General features: G+C 40.5%; 1 protein-coding gene and 1 non-coding gene across 4 annotated transcripts in view; both read right to left on the reverse strand.

Annotated features, from left to right (window-relative positions):
* LOC137984298 (E3 ubiquitin-protein ligase rnf213-alpha-like) overlaps window positions 1–21500 on the reverse strand; it is a 99929-nt gene that overhangs the window by 21059 nt on the left and 57370 nt on the right. For all 3 annotated transcript variants that reach the window (XM_068831442.1, XM_068831450.1, XM_068831432.1), the window contains 28 exons: window positions 20836–21006; window positions 20473–20639; window positions 20043–20265; window positions 19059–19414; window positions 18263–18421; window positions 16887–17043; window positions 16722–16810; window positions 16472–16607; window positions 16273–16380; window positions 15852–15937; window positions 15275–15460; window positions 14280–14559; window positions 13639–13854; window positions 13162–13298; window positions 12055–12572; window positions 10409–10876; window positions 9702–9865; window positions 8053–8259; window positions 7440–7654; window positions 6516–6624; window positions 6281–6372; window positions 5655–5891; window positions 5214–5325; window positions 3896–4333; window positions 3460–3579; window positions 3050–3157; window positions 2258–2311; window positions 153–353 (listed from right to left, as the gene is read on the reverse strand). In XM_068831442.1, the coding sequence (XP_068687543.1) occupies window positions 153–353; window positions 2258–2311; window positions 3050–3157; window positions 3460–3579; window positions 3896–4333; window positions 5214–5325; window positions 5655–5891; window positions 6281–6372; window positions 6516–6624; window positions 7440–7654; window positions 8053–8259; window positions 9702–9865; window positions 10409–10876; window positions 12055–12572; window positions 13162–13298; window positions 13639–13854; window positions 14280–14559; window positions 15275–15460; window positions 15852–15937; window positions 16273–16380; window positions 16472–16607; window positions 16722–16810; window positions 16887–17043; window positions 18263–18421; window positions 19059–19414; window positions 20043–20265; window positions 20473–20639; window positions 20836–21006 (5514 nt within the window). The remainder of the gene's footprint in view (window positions 1–152; window positions 354–2257; window positions 2312–3049; window positions 3158–3459; window positions 3580–3895; window positions 4334–5213; window positions 5326–5654; window positions 5892–6280; window positions 6373–6515; window positions 6625–7439; window positions 7655–8052; window positions 8260–9701; window positions 9866–10408; window positions 10877–12054; window positions 12573–13161; window positions 13299–13638; window positions 13855–14279; window positions 14560–15274; window positions 15461–15851; window positions 15938–16272; window positions 16381–16471; window positions 16608–16721; window positions 16811–16886; window positions 17044–18262; window positions 18422–19058; window positions 19415–20042; window positions 20266–20472; window positions 20640–20835; window positions 21007–21500) is intronic.
* Trnaa-ggc (transfer RNA alanine (anticodon GGC)) lies at window positions 17736–17808 on the reverse strand. The gene has a single exon. It is a non-coding gene; the product is annotated as a tRNA-Ala (tRNA).

Consider the following 21500-nt stretch of genomic DNA (forward strand, 5'->3'; position numbering starts at 1 on the left):
TCTTTAAAAAGTGGATTAGGCCAGGCAAGCCATGATATTTAAGTTCTCTTTCCTAACACCAACGTCCGGGAGAAAATACAGAAAAAGAGACTTCATTATGACTACATAGTCCGTAAACTATTTACTGTAAGCACGTTAAAACAAAACATTACCATCATTGATCGTGGATCGGTCATCAACACGTACAGAGGTTCTGTCAGTGCCCCCGATCCAACGCACTGCAAGGCGATTGAAGCATGAATGATTATTTCAGCTAGGGTGTGATCCTGTGGACTCTTTCCAGGAAAAACTTTTAGTTCCCTGAAGTCACCTCCTTGGTCGTTTTGAAGAAGTTGCTTGGCGAAGGGTTGAGCCTACAATATAGAATGGATATGAAACGTCACCATAGAGTAATACTGTATTGCGGCAATCTACCAACAGCTAACTGTGATTGAACTGTGCACCCCTTTCAACTGCTCGCTGTTCATCCAGGTCATTTGTCATTCGATCCACTGCTGTTGAGAGTTGGGAGGTTATCTATCATCTAAGGAAGCGAAGGACATCTATGAGACCTTTGAATTCTCAATAATAGAGCGCTTACGCAAAGACGACGACGCCCTCCAACGAGAACGTCGTCTTAGAAAATTATTTCCCGTTGTTGTAATAATTCGTTATAACCCCAAGTTGTTCGGAATTGAAAGTGTGTATCAACATTGGAGGAATAAAATTGGCATGAACGGTGTGGTTGTTTGGGAAAAAAATTAAAATGTTTCGCCAGGTTCTCACGCCCTCTACACAACTCAAATTTGGTCAAATCGCGTGGTTGTCAGGACAAGGTCGGCAAAAAAATGTACCAAAGTTTAAAACGCACGTGCAGGGCGTTCAAAGCTGTTATTTTTGCTCATTAATCCCATGGTTTTGTGGGGTTCTCGTAGCTGTCGTCGTCGTTCTTGCGTAAGCTCCCTGTTATGAAACTCACGACAGCACTTTCTCTGACGAGGGGCAGACGATTGAAACGTCCGCCTCTTGTGTTTCAAACCCCTACTGCCACAAGATCGCACATTTTTCGGACCTTTTGAACTTAATTAACCACTCTTGCTAACATGATTAAAATGTTCACATGATATAAATAAAGTTAACAAGTTGTCTGCAAAAATGCGAAACCCTATAACCTATCTGCAAAAAGATACGGAAAAGAACCTAATCGTTTAACTTGTGTTTATTAACAACATCTGTGCAATTCTGTAAATTCCTATATCCATGGCAGCATGCATAACAATGCGCAGAAGTCACACAAAATTTGTAAACTTCGAATTCTCAGCTTTTGAATACTCACAATGTCAATTTGCTGATCTTTTCTATGTTTAAGATCTTTCGAAGGGGAGGAAACTCTACTACCCCGTCGTTAATACCGAGTTCATTTCACATGTTGCTTTGTCGGGCTTGTTTTCGTGTCTGGCACCTCAGCCAGACACTTTGTTCACAAAGTCAATCCCCTTGTGTTTAAATTAAATAAATTGCTAGGTAGTTTGGCTGACCAACACTTCCTGATAGGGACCTTAAGCAAGCACGACGACGACGGCTAATGGAAACGTTGTCTAAAACTACTATTTCCCATTACTGTAATAATTTTACGATTATTCCAAGTTCCCCGGCATGAAAAGTGTATATGAACATTCCAGGAATAAAATTGGTGACAACGGTGTGGATAATCAGAGAGAAAATTGAGAATTTATCGTTAAGTCAAGTGTTTAGTGCTCCGCCCTCCACATAACCTCAAACTTGGTCAATTCACGCACGTCCTTGTCAGAGCGAAGACGGCAGTGCTTTCGTTTTTGCTCATTAGATCTATTGTTTTGTGGCCTTCTCGCAGCCGTCGTCGTCGTCCTTGTTTAAGCTCCGTAATATCTCGCTGCGATATAATACCGTGTTTGTCTGGTGGAGGGGTGGGTGAAAAATCCAGTGCAAATTGTATTCAACCTTATGATCTACCGAATCGTAGTTTGTATCGTAGTTTCTACCATATATATCTCGCACGGATGGTGTTTAAATTTAACCTGCCAGTCTATCAACGCCTGTTGCGATCCAGTAGCGGTATTCGGGAAAGCGTTAACTTTGTTTTGACAAACATCGTCAATTACTGACAATCGCTTGAAAGCGTCAGACCTATCAAGCCCAAACTTTTCGTTACATGACGATGACTTAAAAACTGCGCAATTAATTTTGAAATCAAAGAGGTACTTAAATTCCTTTTCAATGTGGCTTTGTATTTTCTCACCGTTGTGGAAAGATTCCCGCCACTTCGGAGAAAATCGATAAGCGTTTCTTTAACCTAAAATTAAAAAGAAAATTACAAGACGAGAGATAAATTAAAAAGTACAAAAAAGAAAAACATTAAAATAAGAAAAATTATAAGAAAAACAAGAAGACTTTGAGGTTCAATTAATTCAGTCGTTTGGGGAATAATCCCTTGATATTTCTACGAACAGCAACTAAATACGTTGATCCCTAACAAAAGGTTCTATTTCAGTATTACTATAAATATGTCCATAATTCTTCGTGCCGGATTTAAGGTATAATAGTCTATGAAACTTTCAGATTTGCATTAGGCAAGCCCAGTTTGCTTATCAGATAAGCAAACTGGAATAAAAAAAGGCGCAAAAACCGGGGCCATTCTGGATTAAGATATACTACTGGCCCCAGTTGTTCAAACGATGGATAGCGCTAGCAAAACCGATTGAGTCATCCAGTGGATAGTGATTTATCCAGCGGATAGCACTATCCATCGTTTGAACAACTGGGGCCTGGACTGGAATCAGGATTGGATGAACGTTTGCCGGCTCATTGACCTCTCGCATGCGTAGACATTTGATGAGATGCTTTTTACCCGCTGGTTAAATGAGGCTTTCGCTCTCAGACAATCAGGCACAAAAGTAACACCCAAGAGGTTGCAAGTGCCTCATTCCTTAAGTGACCTGGCATAGAATACAATATCGTTCAGCGGATATGGGATAAAATTTGTTCGTTTCCCAGGCGTCAAACAGCAACCCTTTTTGAATTTAGAGTATACCTTATCAGAAACGTTCTGGCGTTGGGATGATGCATTTACCAATGTCACCTCTCGATACAACGCTAGCAAAAGTAGAACGTCCTTGTAGACACCTTCGCCTTCAATCTCCTGCAATTGCAATGAAGTGATAAAACATTGTATCGGGTTTGATCAGTACACAAATCCTCGCTCTGCTCTTATTTATCAACATCTCCAAAACCCTAATGAAAATGTAAATTCACATAATTCACGACGACAGTTATGATTCCAACTGCCAAAAGGATCAGGGGTCTAGTTCCAGTTTTACTTTGTTTGTAACTATGAGTTACACTAAAGAACGATTACTATAAAATTTTGTCTAGGATTTGAAATCATTTTTGGAATCAAAAGACGTTACTCATACTAGCTGATTAAATAAAGGCGATTCTTACCGTCATGGCATCAGCAAAGTCTTCAATGTTCCCACTGATGATTCCTTTCGCCAGGCCTTCACGAACGTCCCGATACTGTTTCTCGTGAACAACAAACCTGTCCTGGATGACATCTTCCTCCTAACAATAATATTTTCCCGTAAGACAATGTTAAGAATTATTTCGACTTTCTGTCGGTATTGCTCTTGGTATGAAAAGCTTCCATCATAATTCCCTTGCATGAAGACTGCAGAGGCTCGGTTTTGGAACGGCTCGGTATAGGTTACTTACGGTCCGAAAATCTGTTTTATGCTTACTGTGTTTAAATCAGGACGGAGGTTCCAATAACTCTGAACGTAATACAATATTACAACCTGTAGCAACATTCGAAACGACATTCAGTCGGAGCCTTTGTCTTCTTCTTTTAATATGCAGATCATTGCGTTAGTCCGCTTACCTGCTGACGAGCTTCTGGTGGTATAATCCACTGTAGCTCCTGAAACCTTCCAAGGGTCCTGACACAATCGAAGCCATACCGTCTAACTAGCTGCCTCACTAAAAACAACTGCGGAGTTGTGCTGGCGCTTTCCAAGCAAAGTCGTTTTACAGACTCCAGGAGATACTTAAATTCTCGCTGAACATCAAGGTCATTACAAAACTTTGAGTCTCCCTCAATGAAGAATTTGTACAGGTAATTTGCTACCAGAGATAACACATAGCGTCCTTTGGCAACACTTTCCAGGGCATTGGCGTTCATTAGAAAAGGCTCATCAGTGTAGGACGCAGCAGTCTCGAAGGCAGCCAATACTTCATCGCAAATCTTTTTGGCGTGTTTCAGTTTAACAGTTAACTTCGAATCAAAGATTTTTGCCTGGTAGCGACTGATCAGATTGTCCTGAAAATAAAATGCAGCAAAAGATGAAAGCAAGAAGTTATGCATCAGCTACTGACAAACTTAAAAAGGAAGAAACAACGAAAGTTACATTTGACATTGCAGGTTTCCATTAAGACACAGTTTGATGGCTTGAATAAATTTGAACGTAGCCTTGAAAGTTGCGATTCAAAGACCCAACGTTTCAGTCGACTTCTGTCTAGTGTCTTGATCAGATGTGGTGCAATGTTATTGCAAAAGTCCTTTTATTATGCTACTAATTTGCTAAATATGTACTTGTATTTATCTTCACGACTGTAACAAGATTGTAGAGACTGAAGGGAGAAAGGGCCTAAAGTAGTTAAAACTAATACTGGCCCTACGTTAAAAAGTTTTATTATTTTACGAGAGATATGCTTTTTCATTACGCAGGAAAAGTAAGCATAAACTAAAAATTAAAAACAAAAGGCAAACATACAAACATAGGGTACCAACACATACATAAGATAAAGCAACACTGTGAAAAGCACACGAGTCTGAGCAAAACAATGACATTTGGCTATTTTAGTATCGGAAAGGTATCATTTGAATAGATTTTTCTTTAAATGTTTCTTGTTTCGTTTAGTTCGAATAGAAATAGGACAGGACGCCCTAATGATAGTAGTTAGTGTCCTTTTCTTTTAATAAGGTGCAAATAGGTGGTAGCCTCATAGATCAGTTGGTTAGAGCGTCGCACCGGTATCGCGAGGTCACGGATTCAAAACCCCGTTGGAGTTCTGCAATTGTCAGGCAATTGCTAAAATTGCGTCCATAACCGCGAGGATCGTAGCTTTACTTGATTACATAATTCTGCAAGTACTTTTTTCTTCACGGGAAAAAGAGGTTAAATTGTTACTACAGTTACCTCCATGCATTGGACGCAAAGGAAACAAACTTCTATAATGTGCTGCGGCTCTGGCTGTAAATTCTGAGCTTCTTCCAAGAAAACGTCTAAGTGTTCTTTCACAAACGATTGGCTAAGCAAAGAAAATAAAAAAGGAGCAAAAGACCATTTTTGTAAATTCCAGCCTATATATCACACGGCAAGGGGGGGGGGGGGGGGGGGGCGGACTGTTGACTGTTAACATCACTCAGTTCCACTTTACAACGCGGGTGTCAAAGAGTGCTTTTCGATTCCGCCTTTTCCTGCACATATGAACGAATACATGTATTTGCTTGTGACTAGCTATTTGATTGTCTGAATTTAATATGATTGGCCTAATTCATCACTTTAGTATTATTTAGTAACTTTACGTCACTCAATCGAAAACCGATCTAATTCGAAAGCATGTGAATAATAAGTTACCTTGAGCGTAAGAGCTGCTGAAGAAGGAAAGAACGCACTACAGGTGTTGGGTCAATTTGGTAATCAGGAAAAGGTGAGAAGTCCTTAGTCTGTGTGCCTTGCTGACCAATCACATAGCGCATGAGGTGAGAAAGAGCGTCTTCTTCCAATGCTCTCGACGATTCACCAAAACAAAACAATGAAACCAGCTCCATAAAAAAGGCGTTGCACCGACGACGATATTCGGATTCATCGCCCCTTCATTTGAACAAACAGAGAACTATTAACAAGCGTTTCGTAGGGCGGAAATCGAGCTATCACAGTTTCTTACGAAGAGACTAAACATGAAAAACATAGATATTTAAAATGCGGAGAGAGTTGTATTATGATTTCAGTTATAATCGTTAACGTAACAGTAACGAAAGGAAAGCCTGAAAAACTGGGGCTTGAACGGGAACTAACGGGAAGTATATTCAAGCCTTAATTTTTCAGGCTTTTCTTAAACACGGTTTCTTATCATTAATGGCTATGTTATTGACACTGCGAAGTGATTTATGAAGTATGTGGGATTATGGGCACGTGTATGATAAAACAAAGATTGATAAATAACAATGTGAAAAATATCATATTTAGACACTTTCTTTTACCTCTTTAGGGCCTCTTCACTGTAGCTTATCAGGAACTTCTCGATGGTCTTTAACGATGCCAGTGACGAGAAGTTTGTTTCCTCACCAAGAGCCTTCAAAAAATTTAAACAAGAATCTTTTTTGTAAATCGTAGAAGGGATTGATCTTCAAACGGATATACAAAATTTGCGTCAATGGAATGTAATTTTTATTGATTAGGATGAACATATAATTGTATGATTACAAGTTAACTGACCTTCCACAGTTGAAGTACACTTTCCGAATTAAAGCCACTATTTTGTTCATTCAAAGAAGCCACATGTTCCACAAATAGCCTCACAGCTCCTGCTCTCTGCCACATCGACCTATACGCGGAAAGATAAGACGAAAAAAAATTAATTTAGGCTACGTTCACACGGTACCAGACGAATTTTCTACCGGTTGAAAATTCGTCTATTTAGGGGTTCCGTTCACACGGAATCACGCTAAACGTACGAAAATTTAGACGCCTCGCCGTTCAAAAATTTGAACGCCAAAATCGAGGACGAATTTTTTGCCGGTACGGTCGAAAATTTAACCGGCGCGCTGTGAACACCTTGACCGTCTAAATTTTTGTACGGCAAAGGCGTGGTTGCCTGGATGCGTGGTAACTCAGCTACTATCGTAAGGATTTCTTTTTCTTGACGCCATTTTGAATTTCGTAAAGTAGCGCTCTGCGCATGAACAGATGGTAAAACCACTGACAAAGGTTAAACTTTAACCCGGTTCGTCAGTTCCGTGTGAACAGAGCGAAAATAGTGCACGGTTCCGTGCGAACAAACTAGCTGGTCAAATTTTTCTACCGTTAAAAAATTCGTCCGGTACCGTGTGAATCGGGCCTTAGTATACGGATAACATGATTATCGGAGCGTTTCGCGAAACACGTTGGATGCCATTGAGGTAAACTTTCTCTCGTCTGATGAACCGTTTAACCGCCCAGTGTCCATGCATTGCTACCACTTAATATATGCTGAGCAATGGTTGGTTATCAAAATGCTGCCCAGCAATTCTGGAAATTAACAAAAGCATGGTTGGTTTGATGAGAACGACAAGCAACTGCGATAGGAAAGAAATATTAATGTCAGTGTTGAAAAAAATTCCTTTACAAGTCGACTCTAAAGAGGATTACAGGACACTTTACCTGCAGAGACCAATCAACATTTTTGCATTGTCTCCGTAATTTGAAGTCGCCTCGGTTGCAGCTTGAAACCTTTCAGTCCCCATCATCACCTCAACTGTTTGCCTGATTGACAGCACTCTGTCACACCACTTTCGAGCGGAGTCTGGATCCAATAACACTTCATCAGACGTGTTAAACTCTTCGAGGCAAATGCGCAGGGCAACAACGTCTAAGAGCTGCAACGATAAGAAGAAAACTTTTCACTAGTTCGTCGAAAAATGTTCCTGACAGCAAAATCAAGTTTCGACATTAAAAGTGCCAAGGAGCTGTTTGGTGCTAAAGAAATAGCGAGGGTTAATATATAACTGGCAGGGGGGTGGGGAGTAATGAAATCCCAAGTACACTGGAGGGGTGACCACAGCAACCTTCTTATTGTAATAGAGGTTATCCAAGGTGATGTACATTGGATGAGCAGTAAAATGTGTTACGAACCAAATACTGTTTCGAGTTTTGAAGGTTTTATTTGCGATCACTTGACTCACTATCAATTATCGGAGAATTCACTTCAAGAGGGGCAATTTCTATTATTATTTTCCTGATAACAACCGTCATGATCAACTTCTTGTGTACTTACCACTTCAGATTCGTTTTCTCTGAAGTTTTCTCTCAACCTTGGTACAACATTTGGCTGGGCTTGCACAAGTTTTGCAAAACACCTCAGTCGTGACTGGATTCTACTGTGTCCCAAATGAATGAGGGCCATGTCCAATAACTCATTTCCATCTTCATCCTTTTCGAGCCCAAGTTCTCGCGCCGAGGAGATAACTGCCTCGCATACAAGCTGAATGAATCGAGGATAAACCAAGATTACCAAATTTATTATCGCTTTAATAAGAATGAATTTTTTCAGGCTCATAAGCAGTTTAACGGCGATTATCATTGACCTAAGAATATTTTCACATCTGCAGTTCAAATATATGGCATTTTGTACAAGCTCTATTGTTGTATCAATTGAAAATTACGTTTAAACTTCTGACGCTGTAACAAATTTTCGAGTGTTGTTTTATGTTTGTGGGGGATCAAGGCCAGTTTACACGGTACGCTTTGTCGTTCCGATTTTTCGGTCGGCGTTGGAACCCAAACCTTGGTCAAAACTTGACCAGCTCTCAGATTTGGATTAAGAGCTTATTTGGTTGAGTATCACTCTGTTACCGTGGAGGGTCCAGTCGAATCCCTTTCTCCAGGGGCTCATGACCAGGCCCCAGTTGTTCAAAAGGTGGATAACACTATCCGCCGGATAAATCACTATCCATTGGATAGCGCAATTGGTTTCGCTATTACTTATCCACTGGAGAGCGATTTATACGGCAAAATGCGCAATGCATGGCTTGAACAACTGGGGCCAAGATTGAACCACCAATACTCCAATATGAGAGTCCGTTTTCTAAAATCTGGTGTTTTTGTTTCCTTTTTTTTTTCTTTTTTTTTTTTCCTTATTTACTACCGCGCACCGGTGGCTCAGTTGGTTGAGAACTGGGCTGCCATGCGGGAGGTCGTGAGTTCGACTCCGGACAGACCAATATTCAGGGTCTTAGAATAACTGAGGAGAAAGTGCTGCCTTTAGACCAGCAAATGGTTAGACCTTCAAGTCTTTTTGAATAAGGACTATAAACCGTTGGCCGCGTCTCGTAAACTTTCCGTATAATCAACACTGTGGGACGTTAAAGAACCCACAATAGGGAGGAACCCCAGGTGTTGCGGTCTCTCCTCCCTTCATATACATGCATAGGTTGGGTTGGGTGGGTGAGATAAAATATGAAGTGCTAGCGGCTGCCAGAGGCGCCTTTACAAGCTGACGTCCGATCTCACCTTGGAGAAAGAATTGTAAACCGCCATGAGACTTTGTGATATGTGCAGCCGTATATAAATACAAAAAACCACAACCATAATTATCACCCAAGCGAGTAATGAGAGAAATACAGGAAAGATATTATGCATCATCAACTGGGTACTAGGAAAACTTCCCAGCCCCAGATGGGATTTAAAGCAACGACCCTCCGTCATCTAGTATGGATACTCTAACCACTGAGCTACTGGAGACTCTGTGGTGAGCAGGGGTGGAATGTGGGTACAGACTACGACTGCATCACGCAGTCGCATAGTTTAATTTTAACCAAATAAAAAGAGAACTTACTTCCTTGCCTGTCGTTGGAGTCCTAGAAAAGTGTATGTGGGTACCTGCTTTATTTTAAAATGTTAATAAGAAAAATGACATTTGAAAACCTCGTGTTCGAGTGTGCTTGAGGGCTTGTAAACCATGTGGACGTAGTCTGACAGATAAGGTAATGCTTGAAGATATTCATTGCCCAGTCCATCGAAAAGACGCCCTGTCTCTGAAGTTTTGATGAGTTCTCTTAAACACTCGACCAAAGAAGCACTTGATGTAACTGTGAAGCAAACATCAGAAAGTTACAGCAAATTCTGTTAAGTTTATGACTAATAGTTGACGTTGGACGTTAGATCCATTCGACTATATCACTAAGGTTAAAAGTCCGTAAATTTTAGGTGGCAACAGCGGTCTCAATGTAACCGCTAAAGATAATGGAGATATCATCAAATCGCGTTTGCGTGAAACCACAAGCGGCAGGTCCTCTCTCTCTCTCTCTCTCTCTCTCTCTCTCTCTCTCTCTCTCTCCCGAGAAGTTTTCACAAAGCCCAATTTCATTGTAGTATACAAAAGGACAAATAGAGGATATTACATGGTCGCGCGGAGATCAACACGAGACAAGAAATTTCGTATCTACAAGCGGCCACGTAATATCCTATTTATTATATAAACTAAATGCTAAATCATTTCACGAAAGGCATCAAAAGGCGCGATTTTATATGTAACTATAGCAACAGTGAGTTCTTCACGTGTGAAGCTATCATGTTTTCGCGCAAAAGCTCACTTGGTATTTCATTGGTGTTTATATAATAATATAAATTACCTGCCACGCTACAAGCGCTTTGTAACAGTTTATCGACTTGTTGCTTGACGAGGAACGAAAACGGAAACAAGCACTTGAAAGTATGACCTCCGGCACCAGACCCAAGCACTTGTACCCGCTCGCGAACAGTATTTGTAACAGGAGAAATTATTTTGCTGTAACTCAGCTCCGAAATGTTGGGGTTTGCTAGAATCCTTAACCATAGAGTAGAAAGCCAAGAGCTGCCGTCCTTCATCAAATCCAAGTTACTGTCTGTGTCGGCTACAGCAATGATCTCAGCCAGGATTGGAACAACAGAGGAATAAACTCTTTTCCAAAGTGCTTTTCTGAAAGTACCCCACTCTTGCACACCTGTTCCCGACAGAGCTTCCGCATAAAGCCACTGGCTTGCACTGTAAGCAGTGCTTTCACTTTCCTTCAGAAGGTTGTACGTCCTTTGGACTAAGACACTAGCAAATGTCATCTCGTCTTCAAAAGAAAACAAATTTGCCTTAAAAAATAGTGTTGTATACATGAAATCATGTGTAGGTTCGTTGGGCCTTTTTCGTCTTCTATTAGGGGTTTCCATACCGTTTATTCCATATAAGCGGCTGACAATGGGGGGATTGCGCGACTGAGATCACAGCGCGACCCCAAACACGAGAGCCTGCTCGCAGGCTAAACAGAAGCTATGGGCAGCAGTAGACCGCTGGTAACCGGCTTTAATTAATACCCCTGGTACTAGGAAAAAGCTACTTTCAGTTGATTGGTTAATCAGTCAAACCAGGTTAAAGCAGGTTAACGATTGAAAAGGCATACGAGATGCACAACCGCTTCCGTCTTTGAAAGATGGGATACAACTTTTAGTGTCACTCTCGGAAAAGTCTGATTATAACGACGTTTCCCAACAGTTTCCACTTTTCAATCGAAAACAGTTGGGCGAGTGTTCTACTGGAAAACGTAAAATACACCAACATAACCGGTGTTACATGTTATCTCCACGATATAAGTAAGCAAAACTATCGTATCAAATTTACAACCCGAGGTGAATCAACGTCAGGGAATGTCTCGAGTTTACAGATTGTTGTTGGATTACAAAACATTTCAAGAGCTACTATGAGCAAAAAATGAATTCTTCTTTTTCTTTGGATTTCAAAACTATGTTAACTAACACTGTAAGTTACCCAAGTTTTGAGCCTTGTTTAAAAAACGACATCTGTTGATTTTAACTGGAATTTTCTTGGTCAAAAATCATTATACTAACTTTAAAATCTTGAGAGAGCTAGATCGAGGAGAAAATTACGTCAAAGACACTCTAGCTTAAGAAAGTGTACGCGACTGAATTAATACGAAGCACGGGAGTTTCGGGCTTTCAGAGGTTTAAGCTCGTGTTTGGCATATATGATAAGCTGCATTTACACGATGAAATTTTAAGTTTTGAACGTGAGTAATGGCGGACTGTGAAATCCAAAAGTTAGACTTAAACAAATTCTGAAGAAGAAGAAGAAGAAGAAGAAGAAGAAATATTTTTGTCATAGTAACACTTTGACATAGGAAGTCAAAATGTACGTTATACGAGTAAAAATAAATAGAACCCCCAAAATAAGTGCTGTGTGACAAACTGTTTAGAGCAAGCATTATGTTGGCACAACACAGTTTATAATTACCGTTTATCCTTTCAAATTTTTCTGGTAAGAGTTGTAACAGAAGCTCTATTCTCTGGGTAGATCGATCGCATGAACCGGCTTCGTTCTCGACTCTGCAAGCTGCAGCTTGGACACAGTTGCGCAAGAGATTAACAGCCAACATTTGTGCTTTTTTGCCCGTCTCTGGCTGCATTTGATTTCCATCTCTAAACAATTCGCTGATTGGTCTGTCAATCAAACGCTCAATGGATGGTGTATTTCCGCCTGGAGGACGAAGCTCGTCAATGTGAACTGACATCCACTTTCCACCTTGAAAGCCGACAAAATTACGACATCCGCCGGAAATTCTAGGCACCTGCACCACCAGAACGATGTGGACTGGTTCAATTTTGGCAAGATTGAGGAGTTCAGGTGCATTATTTCGTTCTTCCATTAGAATGTGTCTTGCACCAGCGATCAAATTGAAATTGTCATCACCCGAATCGCACTGAACGATGAGAATACCAGGACAGCCGCCCCCAAGTTGTTCAAAAAAGCATCTGTAACGACGGTACAACACACGTGAGACCAACACACACGAATTCAATATTCAGTATTGTTCGTTTTTAGGAGACTGCTTTGTTCATTTTTGGCTTGCTTATTCCTTGCTTTATTCAAAAGGGGTGAGAATTTTCAAACTTCAATAGTTAAATCGTACAACCCAAAAGAGTATCTCTTGGATATTCCCAGAGTTTCCACGGATTCTAAGGTAACCAGCTTCAGCCGACACATGATTAAACTTTGTATTTTGATAAGATTTAATTACGATTATATAATTGATTTCGTTTGTGAAAGCAAGCAAGAAAGAACTAAATGATAACTGAACAAATAAGTTATAAATTGACGTCAACCCTTTGAGGAGCTTTATGTTGGTCTTCGCAGAAACAATAAAACAAGGATACACATAAACATCATCACTAATATCATCATGTCTAATATTAAAGGGCAGCTGTAGCCGGAGGTTCGACTCAAACTTTAGAGTCCGGCTCCTTGATCACTCAGCTGTGCTACCCACCTACCCTCATGCATTTCAACTTTAACAACCTAAATTACAAAACATTAAGGACATTTATAAAACGAGAATGTTACCTGACCAAAGTCCTAAATTGTTGCTCAGTTTGGAATTGTTGAAGTGTCATGAAATCGACTGTTGAAGGACGAAAAGCTGTCTGGTCGCATAAAACGGAAAGATCATTCTTGGACAGCAAACGTGAATGGGTGGTAATCTAAAATTTGGAGTATCATTGACACAAAAAGAGGACACTCATGAGCACAAAGGAAGAGGTAAAAAGTAGTTAAATAAAAAAGGAAAGCTGACTCAACTTATTTGTACTGAAAGAGCGACAGGTAAATTTTCAATACTCATAATTGCGGCCCTCCAAGGAAACCATATCAACTCAAACCAATCAAATGCTTGATTTGGCTAAGAGGGTAGTGCCCGAGTACCTGGATATTGGGAGCTCTTGATGAAGGAACAATAGACAACAACCCCAGGAGGATGTCAAATGTGCGCCCCCCCCCCCCCCCCCCCCCTTCCTAGTGATTCAAATAAATAGATCTACTCACTTGGACAAGTAGTCCTTCTTGTCTTCTCTTTTTATGGTGAGCTTTGTCAGATTTGAGCGTGTGACTCATGAACGCCGCTAAACTAGAATGCTGCTGCTCATGAAAGTAAACGTTCCAGATCACTTTGGCCTCGGCTTTTAGGCCACTCGCTGGAAGACGAGCAATTGCATCAGGTGTAGCCATTTCAAGAAGCATGTTCTTACATCTTCGTACCATCTTTGCAAATGAAAATAGAAGCAAGTTAAACAAAAACATTACACAAGGTGCCATGGACGGGAACGGCTACAACATGCCTATAAAACAACGGCTACCGGCTCACACTGTACTATTAATTTCTTCATGCAGTGATAAGCTGTTACAGTCACTCAGGTGTTGCCACTTCGCACTAGTGTTTTGCGGGAAAGAAACGTACCAAAACGTTTGATGGAACGGAAGCCCGGTGGGATTGTGGTACCTCAAGATTATTTCGTGTGTTCTGCTTAGTACCGATGATGCATGCTGTTCCTTTTAAGCTCGCTCCGATCACGCTCAACAAATGATGAATTATGATGTTAAAGAATAAAAAACAATGTAATAAACACGCTTTGAATCATAAATAACCGAATAGTGTTTTACTATTGAAGACATTATTTTGCCCTTACTTTATTTTCCCAAGGATCCTCTGTTTCGTCTTCGCAAGAGTCGTCCTCCTCTTCTTCTATCTCTTTTTCTTCTTCTTCTTCTATCTCTTTTTCTTCTTCTTCTTCTTCTTCTTCTTCTTCTTCTTCTTCTTCTTCTTCTTCTTCTTCTTCTTCTCCTTCTTCTTCTTCTTCTTCTTCTTCTTCTTCTTCTTCTTCACAATCATTGCAAACTTGCATCACAACAGAAGGAATAGTGTCTTCGTGGAATCCAACAAAAGAGTCTCCAATTGAGAAAACCCTTCTAAAAAGGACCAAAGAAACGGTAAACAACACTTTCAGAAAAGTAAAGTATATTCCTCTAAAACGACATGACACTCCTTCATAATAGCGCTGTTTCTCTGACGTCACCCACTGTTATTAATAGGCCAACCAGAACCCAATTAGCTGTGGAAACAACAACTTCTTTGGTTCCGTGGTTGGTTATGTGCCTAGGACATCTTTATGTCCCAGGCGAAATTGCTAACAATGATTTTGCAAAATTTTCGGGTTGACTAAATCATGGAGAACGGATCTCGTCGTATGCCATGACCTCGGGCCAAATATTTTCCTGTCGGGAAGAGACATATGGGCTCTTTTAGGCTATTCACGAGCACCCAAAAGATGAATTGGACAAAAAAGTTACAAATTTGCACAGAAAGATTGTGTAATATTTTGTTAGTATTTGCTTTTCTGGTTGCAAGGAGCTTGGATGATTACAAGTGACGAAATCCTCTAAAATCGCACTGCACAGCGCAGTACGTATTCTTAACAGGGCCGCAAGGCTTTTTCCGGCCCTCCTCGCGCTAATGCGTACGGACCTCACACGGGGATTTTCCCAATATAGTTTTACAATGAAAGTGCACGCGGGGCCGTGCAGGCCATATCATAAGCTGACTTAAGCATCAAACCAAAAAGAAAATAAATGTCTCATTATATACACAAAGGAAAAAGCAATTTGACGTGTATGATCCATTCACCTGCTGCGTTTCTTTGGACCAGTCACTTCAGCAAAGTCATTCACCCAATTTTGAAGTTTCTCAACCAGCCCCATCTGCTTTGAAGTTAAGCTTGTTGATGTGACCAGGAAGTGTTTCTCCAAACGGTTTATCAGAGGAATGGGAAATCTGTTGTAAACCACTTCCTTTTCAGCGATAACTATTAGCCTAAAAACAACCAAAGTTGCTTTAACGGATATCAGAAGACAAATGGAATGAAAAAAGGTTTTTTTAACCTCATTAAAGTGCTGCTACGATAAAAAAAAAAAAAGAGTTCTCGTTGTTCTTCACATTTCGAAAGTACTTGCGTTGAATGCTCAACAGGCGAAATTTTCTGTAGTAATTTCAAGAGAAATACTGTCAAGGGCATGGGTTTAAAATCCCATTCAAGGCTAGATGTTTTGTGGGTGGTGGGGTGGGGCTCCCTTCAACATCAATCACCAAAAACAGGTGTTCGTCCAGGGCTATAGATAAGCAGATTCCAAATTACAACCAACTACCCACAAAGATATTTTCATAATGAAATACTTAAGGTGAGCAAAAAATATTTTTCCCTCACTTGAAATCATCATGGACGCGGCATTTAACACGGTGAGTGCCAAGACCAAGATCCACATACTTCTGTCCTCCAAGATACACATAGTACTGAAAATAAAGTTTAATTAAACTAGCAGTGGTGAGTTACAAAAGAAACTGGTCCTCCATTTGTAAGAGTGAAGCTGCACTATCTTGTATCAACTGAGCTAATTGGTAATGCTACTGTTGAAAGGTTTAAGGCTACTGTTCTTTAAGTTAGGCCTTTGAGGTGAATTCAAAGGGATTAATCGCTCGCTGAATCATTTTCCCCAATGATGGATTAGGATATGGCATTAAAATAATTGAATCACTTCACAAGCTATATCTTGTTAAGCAGACGATGACAATACCTCTATGGGTGAAACCTGGCTTCCAGGCAACAATATGGAACAGAAGTTTCATACCTGATTGAGTGCGTCATACAGACTCTCGTAGAGACTTTCCAAGTTCAACAAAATAACTGTTCTTCCAGTTTCCATACAAACTTTGATTCGATTAATGTTGCGACAGATCTAAAACCATTCAAATAAACAAGGTTTCAGCAAAGTACTGACTCATTAATACTCGAGCCGCCCTCTTGATTTTGCGATCAAATGATTATACCTGTGTGTACTCCTGGTCATTTGGAAAGCTACTTCCGAAAATCACTACTGCATCATCTGACGTCTTCAAGAGATGCTGCTGGATGATTCCTAACGCTGCATAATTTTCAGTAAGGATCAACAGATAGCGGTTCTCACTGAAAGAAAATTAAGAAGTCAAATTTGTCGAGAGGAATCCTGGCTAAGGAAAGCGAAACATTTTTTTCTCTAACATATAAAGAAACGATAAGCGGCGAAGAATTGTAATATACCTGAAATTAGTCTGGTCCGCCACATCTTCCCTCGCAAGACTTGCTTCAATAAGTCTGATCGTTGTTAAGCTTCTAACTTCTGGATCGTCCTAGTGAGTAAATGGAAACAATTATACCATCCGCCGTCCCTTGAACACTGTTATTTGTAAATTAGCCCATACTCACATCGGAATCCTGGACGTTGGCCATTTGACGTTTGAATATTTCCACTGGCTCTCCTTCAATTAGACCACCAAAGTTCCTTCTAATAGCGTGTTCAAGCTGATGCCAACCAGGTCTTTGGCCAGATTTAGCAGCAATAGCATAAACCATCTTAACGAGGCTTAAATGAAATGCAAAATAATACCATGAAAGTCGTGGTTCTAACCGATTCTATATCCCATTTTGCCGTACTAATATCAGGAAATTTCCCATCATTTACCAAGGCCCAGTCTTCTTCAATAAGTTATGCCCTGAAATTCGAAATGTTCATTCATTATATTTTTTTCAATCTAAGATTAAAACGTATCTTTTGTCATGTTATTAATCAGATTCTGATATATTCTCCTTCTTGTTCTTGTTACTAGTGTAAAATAAGGAAAACATCGTGTTATGTTTAATGGTAATTTAATTAAGCACATAAGCCCCATGGTTTCTTCTGGGCTCCCTTGCCATGTGATAATAGGCCTTTTGCAACTAAACGATCACATGGCACAAAATCCGCCATGCTTGGAGGGCAAGCTCATTATTATTTCCCCACTGGAACATTAAAACAAAGAGACCTGAATCAGTCAAGCTTGACTTGCCTTTTTTTAATGTCCCAGTGGGGGAATAATAATGAGCTTGCCATTCAGCATGGCGGATTTTCTACCATGTGATTGTTAGTTGCAAAAGGCCTTATTTCTTTTTTATGCTGTACTTTGTAATGTACTGTGGCTAAATAAACTGAACTGAACTGAACTGAACTGAAGTGATCCTTGCACGTATCTGGACAATTAAAGCAATTGTCTTGACTAGACACCTGGAATATTCAGATGGCTCCAATAGGATTCGAACCCATGAACTTTGCGATGCCGGTGCAAGGCTCTACCAACTGAGCTATGAAGCCACTCAGTTAGGATCACTTCAAATACATACATTTATTTCATTTATCCACTCCTTTCACGGGAACACATGAGCCCAAAAAACTGACCTGCTCCCAAGTGAGTGGCTTCGACATCCCAGAGGTCATGGGTTCAAATCCGGTTGAAGCCACCTGAATTTTTCAGGTGTCTGAGAAAGAAAATTGCTTAAATTGTCCAGATAAGTGTGACGATCACCTCTTCCCTTCGTCTATAATCCGCACTTCACATATACAAAATACGTAATACCATGTCAGTGAAATACTGTAAAACAGAAATTCTCCCAGTTGTCTATAAGAGGCAATTGCTTTAATTGCCCAAGTGTGACGATCAATTCTCACCTTCGTCTATAACCCGCACTTCGCATTTACAAAATACGCAATACCATGTCAGTGAAATACGGTAAAACGAAAATTCTCCCAAAAATTCAAAATTCTATACCTGTAAAAGTCACGAAGCCCAAAAAATTCTTCTTTGTCACATTTCTTCAACGTTTCAAAGTCCTTCTGCTCTTTGTAAAGTTCTGCATATCCATTTGCCAATGGAGGTATCAGAGGCTGAATGAGGTTTTTAATTAATTTGTCTGTTGAGCAAATACCCCTGCAAAGCAAGCAATGAAGATAAGCGCTAGAAGTAACCAGTCATTTTAAAACAAAACGAAACAAAACTATTTAAAAAATTGTGACTGAAATATATGAAAGACGTGTACTGTAAAACGGGCTTCTAATGACTATGGGAAGTGAAGAATGATCACCCCGGTTGCGAGCAACTTGAGTGCATTCGCAAAGGACCTGCGATGACCATTCTCGCTTAGAGTTAGAAAGTGGCGGTGCCAATCGGAAAACAAACACAGGGCTCCTTAAGGATACTGCACGCCTTGCCACTGTTGATTTCAACCACTACTTCACAGCAAATACAGCTCCTCCTAAGCCAGAGACACTTTCTTCGTATATTGCATAATATAACATTATTCTCAGAAACCACGAAAAATGACTTTAAGTGTTAATTCCTTGTTTAGTTCGTCGTAGAATACGCACTAATAAATAAGATACTTATAGCTCATTAAGACATAATGCGTCTTGTTTCCGTCTTTTTCTAAACGAAAGAAACAGACAATAAAAATCCTTGCCCGAATCAGCTATCGCCGGATAATGCGTCTTTAGTACAAAGAGAGCAATTTTCTGCTCTAATCAAAACAATTTCGGCCTCTACGAACGAGAATGGGTTAAAATCTCACAATGCACTGTCCATTAGCTCTTGTACATCAGGTACTCCACGTGACAACATGATACCACGATTCATCTTGGCAGGATCCAGGGCCCAGTTCGAGATCCCAATAAAAGCTACTCGTTGGGGTTTTTCTTCAGTTTCGATGACGTCATCTGATGATGTCACACCATCCTCTAGTAGAGGATGCAGTGTCTTAAGAGGCATTAGAGGAGAGTCCTCTGCCAGACCAACTTCATCAAGTACAACAACTGAAACAAATCTGTCCAAGTTTTTTCCTTCTTGTAGCTTCCTGCACTGGCGAAAAGTCCCCACAATACCGTCAGGGGTTGAAAGAGGACTACATTGATACGATGCCATATGGACCTGCAGTAAAAAGACCTATTATTCACAAACGCAGGGAAAATTATAATAAAAAGTTTGTTCAAAAGGAGAAACGTATCATATATCTGACAAAACATATAGCGAGGTAGCTGCTTGATATATTCTCCGGCTACGAACTAAGCAAACAAGGCATTGCATGTCAAAACAGATACTCCGACATTAACTTGAACAATTTGTTCAAAAGTACTGAAAGCTAAAACTGCTCTGCTAGTTCGCGGCGCCTGACCCCTCTTGTAATATATTAAATTAACATTTTCGTTGCAGACATAAATCTTCCAAACAGTCAACATAAAACACGTTTAGCCGTTTTCTTCTCGAAGTTTCACTTTTCGCGCATTTTGACTCACGACATAATATAACTGGGAGCAACGGTGGAAACGTAACTGAATGCGGATAAAATTGGGGGCAACTTTAAGATTCCTATCCGACGGAAGGTATAAACCACTTGCTATTTACATGACTTGGAAGAGCAGGTGGTTTAAACCGAATTTGAGTATTTGTGAATAGACCATCCCTCCAACCAAAGGCTAGGCAAGTGCCATATCTCTTTTAGACTGAAGCGAGCTGTGAGTTGTTGGGGGTATGTCTCTGTTGTTCCCAGGCGATTTACCTGCTTGAGGCTTCTGAAGAGCTCAGACCTAGCGGCATCGCCTTGCATATTGTCAGCTACAACGGTCTTGGCCAGGGATTTTGAGCTGCCCGGCTTACCAACCACAAACAGGGGAATCCTTAGCTCGATGCACACCACCATCATGAAAACGTTTTCGCTAAGGGCTGTGTTGCGTGCAATGTTCGGGCCCAGTTCTAACTCGTTCAGCACAGCTCGCTGGCAGCTAACAAAAAAAGGATTACAGCGTCAAGAAACAGCTACACATTTGCTTTACAAACAAGACAAAAAGCAACACTTCTGAATCCAATTTCAACTGGCCGCATTAAAAAAACTACAGTTGTTTATGGTTGAAAACCACTTTGAGTAGAAGGCATTACAAGAATGATGATGCAGTTTTTCATCCATCTAATTGCACGAATACCTCACTAACCTTGAAATTTCGCGAAGAATCTGCTCTCCGCCACCAGAAAGTGCACATGGAGCTCCGAAGCTCTGAGCCACCACCTTTCGAAAATCTTTACGCCTGTCTTGCAGCTTAGCATGATAACAAACGCCAATTGCTAGCACCAAGGCACGTGTCACGGGGTCGATAAGCTCCTGCAAAGAGGTAAGTTTATGGTTCTGTGCAAGTCAACACATTTGTAAGTACCCTCAGCAAAACATAACACAAAACACACAAGGAAATACGAATAAAATACCGGTCGCTCAAGTTAACTTTATAACAGGTGTACCAGAATGCTTTTTGCACTGTTTCTGTCGCCATCTTTGCTTCGAAAGGGAAAGAGGATCTCACCTGTTCATCGAAGTCATCATCTTCTTCGTCAGAATCGTCACCTTCCTCTCTTCGTTGTTCATTAATCACGTTCCTCATTAGTCTTCCCAGAATATCCACATGTTTGTAAAACCAGACCATCACTTGCATGGCCCTTTCGACATCACGAAGACTGACAAAACTGCACTCATCCTTAAAATTGAAAAAAAAAAAAAAACACGATAAACACGGCACTTCTCTTGAAAGGTTAGGGTTGTTTTAGTGATGTTAAGGCAATGAACTGTAAACATAACCTTTGACCTGTAAATATACCTACCTTCACAGTTGCTCCCAGCTGTCCATGCGGATTCCATTGGCAAATAAAACAATGGGGTAATTTTGCATTGTCCTTTGTAACAAATCCATTCAGGTTGTCAAAATTACTATGTATTTCCGCAACCTCGTTTCCAGGGTCTCTCTTCTCTACTTCCTTGTCGTTGAGGAAGAAATTCTAGTTGCGGCTGGTCACGTGACTCCCAAAATCTGGGAGCTTTTCCAAATGTGCGTTAGTGGAGGGGAGGCAGTGTGGGCCTTGTCATGATTCGGCACGCATATTGATTTTTGTGGCCAGACGACTATCGAAACGCTTCCCGGCAAGATTTGCCCAAGGTTTTTTTTATGTGGTACACATAAAATTTGACGTGAAA

Source organism: Montipora foliosa, chromosome 2 (genome assembly GCF_036669935.1).
Source record: "Montipora foliosa isolate CH-2021 chromosome 2, ASM3666993v2, whole genome shotgun sequence".
NCBI lineage: Eukaryota > Metazoa > Cnidaria > Anthozoa > Scleractinia > Acroporidae > Montipora > Montipora foliosa.